Source organism: Penaeus vannamei, chromosome 17, assembly GCF_042767895.1.
Source record: "Penaeus vannamei isolate JL-2024 chromosome 17, ASM4276789v1, whole genome shotgun sequence".
Taxonomy (NCBI): Eukaryota; Metazoa; Arthropoda; class Malacostraca; order Decapoda; family Penaeidae; genus Penaeus; species Penaeus vannamei.
This window is the reverse complement of record NC_091565.1, coordinates 333,729-343,728: the sequence shown is the minus strand read 5'-3', so window position 1 is coordinate 343,728 and position 10,000 is coordinate 333,729. Positions and strand designations below refer to the sequence as shown.

The 10,000-nt window shown below is 37.3% G+C and overlaps 1 protein-coding gene across 4 annotated transcripts in view; it reads left to right on the top strand.

The window, feature by feature from the left end:
- Positions 1-10,000, top strand: part of RASSF8 (ras association domain-containing protein 8) — a 16,217-nt gene that overhangs the window by 4,376 nt on the left and 1,841 nt on the right. For 3 of the 4 annotated variants that reach the window (XM_027361835.2, XM_070131714.1, XM_070131715.1), the window contains exons 4-10: positions 927-2,576; positions 4,399-4,548; positions 4,665-4,781; positions 4,934-5,082; positions 5,746-5,911; positions 6,088-6,226; positions 6,819-10,000. The exon at positions 6,819-10,000 is cut by the window's right edge and continues 1,841 nt beyond it. In XM_027361835.2, coding sequence (XP_027217636.2) covers positions 927-2,576; positions 4,399-4,548; positions 4,665-4,781; positions 4,934-5,082; positions 5,746-5,911; positions 6,088-6,226; positions 6,819-6,919 — 2,472 coding nt within the window. In that variant the 3' untranslated portion in view covers positions 6,920-10,000. The remainder of the gene's footprint in view (positions 1-926; positions 2,577-4,398; positions 4,549-4,664; positions 4,782-4,933; positions 5,083-5,745; positions 5,912-6,087; positions 6,227-6,818) is intronic. The other variant, XM_070131717.1, reaches the window with a different exon arrangement.

Here is a 10,000-nt window from a genome sequence, read left to right as displayed (position 1 = left end):
AATTTGTGTGTGTGTGTGTATGTGTATGTGTGAATTTGTGTGTGTGTGTGTGTATGTGTGATTTTGTGTGTGTGAATTTGTGTGTGTGTGTGTGTGTGTGTGTGTGTGTGTGTGTGTGTGTGTGTGTGTGTGTGTGTGTGTATGTGTGAATTTGTGTGTGGGTGTGTGTTTGTGCGTGCGTTCATGTGTGTATGTGTGAATTTGTGTGTGTGTGTGTGTGTGTATGTGTATGTGTATGTGTGAATTTGTGTGTGTTTGTGTGTATGTCTGAATTTGTGAGTATGTGTGAATTTGTGAGTATGTGTGAATTTGTGAGTATGTGTTTGTGTGTGTGTATGTGTGTGTGTGTGTGTGTGTGTGTGTGTGTGTGTGTGTGTGTGTGTGTGTGTGTGTGTGTGTGTGTGTGTGTGTGTGTGTGTGTGTGTGTGAGAGAGAGAGAGAGAGAGAGAGAGAGAGAGAGAGAGAGAGAGAGAGAGAGAGAGAGAGAGAGAGAGAGAGAGAGAGAGAGAGAGAGAGAGAGAGAGAGTGAGTGAGTGAGTGAGTGAGTGAGTGAGTGAGTGAGTTAATGAATTGAGTGATTGAGAGAGTGAGTGAGAAAGAAAGTGATTGAGTAAGTGAGAAAATGGATGAGTGAGAGCTTAAGAGTGTGAGGGAGTAAGTGAGATATATGTTATTAGAATGCACTGATATACAATATGTATGTACCCATATATTTATTTTGTTTGACTGAGAAAATCTGATTAAAAAGTCAATATATTACTGCATTAATGAATTTTTATAATCAATGTTTTTCTTGTCCAAAAGACAATTTACTTAGATATTTAACAGACCATTATTATTATTATTATTATTATTATTTTATTATTTTGTCTTCAAAGATTCTTAGTAATTTTTAATCTTTAATAAATCTTCAAAATTCTTGACAGATCTTGATGAAGTGGGGAGAATACTCCAATGATGTACAGTTCATCCTGCAGAGGTCAGCCCTTGACCCAAAAGCTCCAAATGGCCAAGCTGGGCCCCGGCCAGGTGGCCCACAGAGAGTGGACCCTCCAAGTAGGCCTGCAGCTCCTGTAGGCTCTCATACTGGACCTGAAGGACAGAGGCAGTCCTCCCACACTCACAAAGACCTCAAGAAATCACTTACTTTTAGTGGAGGTCATGCAGAGCTAAGACGTCAGGAAGTAGGGGTGCCCCCACAGCCGTTGCCTGGCCCTGCTGTAGTACATTCTGGGGTACATCAAGGAGGTCCTCGCCATAATGACCCAGCATATTCCTCCTCTCCTGTCGCGCAGTGGGAGGGCCAAGGTCGAGCAGGTGAAGGAAGCCGGGGAGACCAGCAGACTGGTGTACCTAGTTGGCGTCCACCAGCTCCTCCACCTTATGAGTTGGTGCGCGGTAACCCACCACCCCCACCTCCAGTGTCTAGGGTGGGGGTAGATAATGTTAGGGCCACAACTAGTCACTGGACCACTCCACGCCAAGGTCCACATTCTCCTACAGCAGCACACCACTCCCCTCCCTCTGCTATCCACCACTCTCCCACAAGGTCTCACCCCTCTGCTAGTGAGTCAGCATATACCACTTCCAGGAGAGACCAGAGAGCAGATTCACAGTCCATGGTCAGGACAGAACCAGTTTACAGTGATGGTCGTCGAGGACAGTACCCTGGCTATCCACTTCAAGGTGCTGGTGTTGGTATTAACCCAGGACCTCAGTATGGGCCTCGTGGTCATGCACCTCCTAGTCAAGTCCCCCCAATGTATAATGGACCACCCCCAAAACCACCACATCCTGTTGGGCCAAGAGAGCTTCCTCCTTATCGTCATCCCCCACCTCCAACTTCATCCCCTAACAAAGTTGCACCATCTCATGGTTCTCCTAGGAAAATAGGGAGTCCCCCTCAGCCTCCTCAGATGTCACCCAACAAACAGCAACAACCACCAACTTCTCATGTGCCACACTTAATAAACAAAGCTTCAAATCCACACCAATCCACCCCCTCCCCTCACTCATCCCCAGTACGTCACCCGTCTCCTACACGCCACCCTTCACCCTCACGGCATCCATCACCCACAAGGGCTGGCTATCCTGGTAATGTGCCTACTACAAGTGCAGCAAGTCCCATCAATCACATAAAAGGTGGGAGGCCTGGAAGCCCCATCAAGAGCGGTAATCTCAGGCATGTCAATAGTGATGATTCACCAAATCGTGCCAATATGGAAAAGCCTGAAAAGTCAAGAGCATCCAGTGAAGAGCCACCATTCAGACATGGGGAAAATAGTACAAGGATAAATGATGGCACCAGAGGGGATAATGCCAGAGAAACAGATCCATTAAATAATAACATGAAAATTACATTGGATCCAAAAATAAGCCAGAGAAGAGGAAGCATGGATAGACTGGGAGTTGATGGTGGAAACAACACAGCAGCCCGCCGAGGAGGCAGCGAGGAGCCAGCCACAAATAATGAAGGAAACCAATCTAATTTGAATGAGAAATTGAACACCTCTTTAGATTCTGCTCTGAGCAACCACAACAGCAAGTCCCCACATGCTCGCAGAAGCCCAGCTAAGGTCAGTAAATATATCATGGGTATATATTTGATCAGATACTGGAGAGAGAGTAAGGACTGCTATATAGCATGTTGCATTCCAAAGAAAACCTGGGGCAAGCTATTACTCACATTAATCTTGGTTTTTATTCCATGGATGCTATTTAGTATGGAAATGCTGACCAGACTTTAATTTCAGTAATATTTCAATCCTTTATTTGGAATCAATAAAATAACAGCTGTCCACCTAAGATATTTTGACAATGACAAAAGCACTATTTACAAGCTTTATGATTCTAATTTTCTTATTTACAATGATAATAGTATTTTTTTGTTGACTATAAACTTTTATATTTATTCATTCTCAGAATACAGAGCAGTGTAATAATTATATCAAAAGAAAACCTGAAAAACTGTTTTGAAATGTATCACAGGAAGGATAATAGTGGATTTTCAATTTTTTGCATCTTTGATAGTGGCTCATTATTATTATTTTTATGATGATAACTGTTTTAGTAGGAGTTGATTTGTCATATATGAATATTTGTTGTTAAAAGAGCAGTAAACAGACTCCTTGAATTTTGAGTGGATGGATATAAATAATACTTTTTATTATCGTTGGTTTATATCATTCACAAGAATGAGGAAGACAGGGGAATGAACTCGACTTTCTTAGTCCCTATTACCAGTGCTAGCTGGTATGATTATGTTCATCCCAGTTCAAGTATTTAAAGTGTCTTGCTGTAACATGTATGAATGTGCATTTTTTTTATTGATTTATTTTATTTATTTATTTTTGTATTTATTATTGAGGCAGTGATGCACTGGACATGGTGACTTGACAGGGGGACTGATTGGTGATGATGATTATTTGATGGTAACAGGTTTTGAAGGTAATTGATTGAAATGCAACAGAGCTAGTCGGATACGTTGCTTTCAACCAGTTATCACCCTCAAATGCGTCTTTGCCATACTCCAGAAACGTCATAAGAACTAGCCTTTTTGTTTGTACTTAAATTTGTCATTATTAAGGAAGTTTAACCCACTAGCGTTGGTACATTTTCAAGCAGAAAGTAATATTTTCTTGGCAATTTCAAAATCGGCGCATGGGCGAGTCCAGGAACCTGTCCATACGCCGACCGCCACGGGCGACAAAATCAGAGCACAAGCTCTGATCTAGTATCGCACTGGCGGGACACCTGGTAATGTTTATTTTTCCGGGTGTCACACATATGAGACGTCGTAGGTGGGTTACACATGTTCTCGAAAGAACAGCTACATCATGATGAGTATGAAATCATTGATAGATATTTTCAAGCCAAAAATTCTTGACACAGAAAATCTGATATAATATCAAACTATAGACTTCCTGAATGATTATTGTCTGTTGCTTTGAGAAACAATGATCGAGTTAAAAAATAATATCTGTTCTCAAGATGTTTGAAAAAAAAGCAATGATTCCAGATTGTTAGCTTAAAATTAATGGGCCTGAATTGTCTTCAGCCTAGAAATTTTGATTTTTTTGACCTGTGTTAGCAGCTCCTAAGTTGAGTAATGTATTCAATGTGATATGTCGCAGCTATATTTATATAAGTGATTAACATATCAACTGAAGATTCAAGCAAGAGTGACTTTGCTCTCATGGTGGTGCCTTTGCTAGATATGTATAAAGGATATAGTGAAGCACATTTATTTATTTATTTATTTATTATTATTATTTTTTATATATTATATTAAAAATATATATTAAAAATATTATATATTTTAAATTTATTATGTCTGCATTTCTTTATGTTAGCAGTTGTTATTAACATACTTAACTAACCTGTGTATGAACATTTCAGGAGTCTGGTATCCCAGGCAGTGATGGAGGCCGAACTAACCACAACAACAAGGTGGAACAAGTGGTGATGGATGGCAGGTACCGGGACTTGATCCGACTCATCAACCTGCAGCGAGAGAAACTAAATGTTCAGCAAGTGGAGATGACAAAGGTATCATCGCTCTCTTAGCACGGGATGTTATGTATATCTGCAGTTGAAGCAAAGATTAAGTATGAATTTGAGTGGTAGATTGATTATTTACTTTGTCCTTCTTTCTTTAATTTTAGTATGAAGCAGAGATTGTATACTTAGAGGGACGCACAAGGGAGGACGAGTCTCGTCTGGCTTATGTGACATCAGAAATAGAGAGGCAAGAGCAACTGGCAAAGCAGATTGATGAAGAGGTATAATGTTCATTTAGAACTTTGGAATTTTTTTTGTCTCGGATTCAGTTTTTTTTGATGGCTTAATGTTACTGTTTACATAACATAATCTTTTTACATACCCTCAAAACCTGTCATTCAAAAGTTGACCTTCTTTTCTTTCTTTGGGGCAGGTGACTCATCTACAACAACTGGAGCAAGAAGCAGAAATTGCAAGGCAGGAGGAAGACAAGGTGAAAGCAGAAATTAGTGCTTTGCAGGCACAGCTGGCACATACTGAGAACCAGCTGGCTACCCATGCTGAGTCCGTCAGGTCAGCTCAGTAAGACAAAGTGTTATTTTGTGTATATATAAAATCATATGGAATGAACCCTTTTGCTTGTATATTCTTTCTTTGTTTTCATTAAACCCACTGTCTATATTAATCTTGATTGTACATACTTTCTTCTGCCGTTTGCTAAAACATTCTCGTGAAATCTTCTTGCAAGAAGTGCATGGCGTATTGAAGAGATTTTGCATGATCTTCAAGTACAGATTGTATTTTTTTAGATATGATTTTCTATTTTATCTGTTGGGTTGACTTTAGGAAGAGCATGCAGTATGATGTTATGAGAGAAGGAGGTGGTGAGCAAAGTTAAAAGCATGAATTTAAAGCCATATGAGTGTGTTGGGAAGTAGCTGTGCCAGGTATTAGTTTGGTTCAGTGCCTTGTGAGTTCCCGTGTAGGAAAGAAAATTTTAATAAGCAGCTATAAAGATTTACAAATTATAACTAGAAATGAGTAGACATTATGTTATAGTATATATAGTTTGATAACCAAGGATGCTATTTTTGAAGTATATAAGTTGACCTTTTCTAAGAACAGTTCATTAATGAGGCAGAATTATGAACTCTGGCTTTTAGTTTTCTTATATAAGAACAATATTTTACATCTCTTGAGTTAGTGAGGAGTGGAAGTGCTAATTAGTGTTAATGAATTTCACAGAGAACTTGAGAAGAGCATGACAGAGGAGCGGCAGCGTTGCCAGGAAGAGGCTCGAGCACAGCAGGATGCCATGGTCCGGGAGATAGAGAAACTTCAGGCAGCCATATCCCAGGCAACTGTACAGGCAGAGCATGCACAGCAAGCATCACAACAGCTTGCCCAAGAGGTACATTTCTGCATTGTCATGTTATTGTATAGGATTGATGTTAATAGTATATTCTTATTTGAAATAAAGAATTGGTGTTAGTAATATTTCTTTGTATAAATAAAGCATTTATTATGTTATGAGCTAAACTTTGCAGTGTTAAAGTGTGATGGTCCAAGATTTGTTTCCCTTCACAGATGGCAGAGTCTGAGAAAATGATATCCGAAAAGAAAAAGGAAGTGGAGAAGCTGGTGATGGAGATGAAGGATGCAAACCTAGAGTCCCTCTCCATAACACCATCAGAGGAGATCCGTACCCTTCTGGAGGGTAAGACAGGTATGGCACCAGTTCTTCACAAACTCATTTTTCTTAGCTGAGGTTTGATTGTAAGAAGAACCAAGAACCTCTTTTTGCTCTTCAAAAATTTAGCTTTAAATGCTTATAACAGGTGACATTATTACATTGCAGAAACTCAGTCAATCAGCACATAGTTATCTTTATAATTCGCATGCAAGATTGTTTTATATATTAATTAGTACTAATCTTTACTTATTAATGAGAATTTTAAAAAGATCATTTGGATTGTAATCTATTTGTGTGTCATTTACATATGTCACTTATGAAATTACATGTATTTATCTTTTAATTCAAAATTTCAAAAATTATGCATTTCCTTATACATATTTTAGTTGTATGTTTATTTATGTTAAACTTTATGGTATGGGTATATCTTCCAGTGTCTTTGGATTAACAGCTACTCTGAGTTTTTATTTCAACTGTATATATATATATATATAAAGAAGTGTCAGACTAAATTTTATTTCTGTTTATATATATATATATATATATATATATATATATATATATATATATATATATATATATATATATATAATAGATCATTGATTGCTTTATGTCTAAATTTTAGGTGCACCAAAACAAGGAAGCAGTAGGAGGATGATTGGATCCCCAAGGCAGCTAGAGAATGCTGTTCCTACTTCAAAGAACCCTCATGGGGTATGGGTGTAAAGGGAACCAAACTTTATGTTCGTCTCAGTACATATCACCCTGTAGTCTTTGCAGGTCTGTTACCACTAGAATCTCTTCCTGAATACTGACTTGATTAATGAGTTGAAATTGGTTCCATCTTTTTAGATCTGAAAAGAATCAAGTTCACAGATTTAAATTTGATTGATGTTAAGTGCTGAACCATTTCAGTGTGAATCTCACATTGTTGCAGGTGGTGCTTGTGTAATATACTTTTGATGGGCCCTCCTTATGTGTAAAGTGCTACTTACATTGTTGCAAAGAGAAAAGAGTTGCTTCTCATTTCCTTTATCAACTGTCTTTATATGAAACAACAAAGGAACCCATATTGTGTGTGGCTTTTAGAATAGGAAATCAGTATTTGTAAAGAGCACCCATTTATAGAAAATGCAGATATGTAAGGGAATAAGAAACCAATTGGATTTACAATGTATGTGCATGTTGGTAACCCTATTACTGTCTTTGTGAACAAGTAGCAGTCACGTTCAGCACACACTGTAGTCCATGCATTAACCTCCACAAGAACACCTATTTGAATGATCAGTGTGAACAAAAATGGGACTACCCACGTTCTTCACATTTTACTATTAGTGAGAAATACGCGGAAAATGAATGAAAAAGCCATCAAAATCTGACTTTAAAAGCCATAGAAAGTATTGAATGTGAGTATTGGTGCGCTGTCCATGGAAGATGATGTCAGCTGCTGAAGATGGAATCTCATGATACAGCTGACAAAAACCCAGGCTCTAGTCATTTTCTCATCGCACTGCTGGATCTTAACAGTTACAAAGCTCGCATCACATTGGCATTGGCCCAGCACAGCACCTACTTGGATAACACGGATGGGGTCCAGAGTAGCTGCTTGTAGAAACAAGTGTTTTCCTTTTCTTATTGTGTGCCTTGAGTAAGTATCCACCAATGAAATAGCTATTTTTGTATGAGCTATCAAATAATAATAGGATCAGTGCTGTTGCTTGGTAACAATAATTGTTACAAGTTGGCACATGGATGTGAAATTATCAGATCACTGTAACTGCTGGACAGAGCATGCAAGCCTTCTGGCTGTTTTGATCCTTGTTAAGAGCTTCTTGTTAGTTGTAGTAGACAGGTTCTTCATAGGTTAGTCATGCATAGCAGCACTTTACCATGTGGCAGTGTTGTGTGATAGTTTTTTTTTTTTTTGTTTTTTTTTTTAGAGTTGACAATATTTGTGTAACTTCATAATGCATTATTTGAGGATAGTATTCTTTATTAATACCTACAAAAACAAGACTTGAGTTCTTTGTAAATCATGAAATTCACTAGATGATTTAATATTGGTCTTCTTTTTCCTTGAGGAGTAGATTAGTGATTAACAGAGATAATAAAATATTTGTCTTTGTGTGAAATTACCATTTTAAGTCTTGTGCTGTTTGCATGATTTTTTTTAACAGAAAGAGCTCAAAAAGGTTATTTTTTCTTAAAAGTGTACAGAAATTTTATGAAAAGATCATTAATTAGAAAACACATAGTTTATTACCAGATAGTGTAAAATATTGAGATACTTGTACTAAGTGTTTATTTTTCTCAAACATGAAACACTAATTGGAGCCATGTCTTGCCTCTCCATTTCTCAGTGTGAGACAGGGAAAGTTGCCTGCCCAAGTAAGCATGTGCTATTGACACCTGTCCACACAAACCTGATGGTCGCTATGTAGGTCTTTAGACCCTCTCTCATTCTACAAGTGTGAGAATATGTTGTAAGATAGCAGCATTATTAGTTCTTAGTAATATGTCTCCTTTTGTATTTTCATTGAGTATTGAAAGGGTTCATGATTGAAGCTGTTTGTTATTTGGAAAAAAGGTTTGGATTTTTTTTTTTCCTCCAAGAAATAATAGGAGAAACAGAATAACTTGTAACTCTTGTTGTCTTTTCTTTTCTTTTTATATGTTTGGTGACTAGGAAAGATAAAGGGGTAATTCTGCAGCAAATGTGTCTTTATTGAGTGGATCTGCCCCTACACACTGCTCCATTTAAAGAGAAATGAACATCTGGAATGACTCAGTTAATATCGGTGTATAAAGTAAAATCAATATGTGGTGCAGCATCAAGTATCCATAAGTGTTTCTTTTGACATCCAGCACATCTAGAGAAACAATTGCCAAATCGACATCTTGAGCATGCTCTAAGTTATAGTCAAACTCTCTTCTGTCTGTTGGCATTAGAAATGTTGAAGATCATATTATTTCAGTCCATATGACTTGGTGGTGCTTGATTTTCTTTAATAATTTTTTTAAGCACTTTGGCAGCTGTTCATCTAGGTGTGTCATTTATTTAAAAGAATTATTTGCAGCATGTTACAGATCATCCAATATTGTTTCTGTTTTAGGCTACATTATTGTATTGAATGTGGTTATTTTGCTAGCCATGTCAAAGAAAGTGAATTAGAATCTTTATCAATGCATTTATTATATAATTTAGCCAAATATTATAAGTAGTACAGCTTTGTGTGGTCTGCGGACAAAGGTCTTGTGGTTTGTGGAAATCAGTTTCAATTAACCATTCTCAATGCTGATAATAGTATTGACAGTATTGATATTACTGTTACCTGAAATAAATTTCCTTTTAATCTTCATACAAGTAATGAAGAAATCTTTAGAATGCATGTAATGGTAAAGTTGGTGTTTGCAGTTATTTAATAATATTTAAATTCAAGATATGCAATTATTGTAATATGAATTCTTAACATCATAATCGTCCAGTCTTGAACACTCAAGTGAACAGGATTATGATGTTTGGAATTCATTGGTGCTTGATCCTTTGGATAATTACCATTGAAATGCTTACACTGAAGTATTTGGAACCAAGTTCTTGAGATCTTCCAATTCCATTCAGAATAGTGTACATGGTAGAACCAGTCCTTAGGTGAAACCCTTACCACAGTCCCTTTGTATGCACTAGGTGTTTTTAAGTCTTAGCTTTGTTTATATACATACATATCAGTTTTTAATGTGCTTTTAAAATAATTTTTGTTTGACAGCTATTGTGTTTTGAGTCAAGTCATATCGTGTCCATTATGTTGA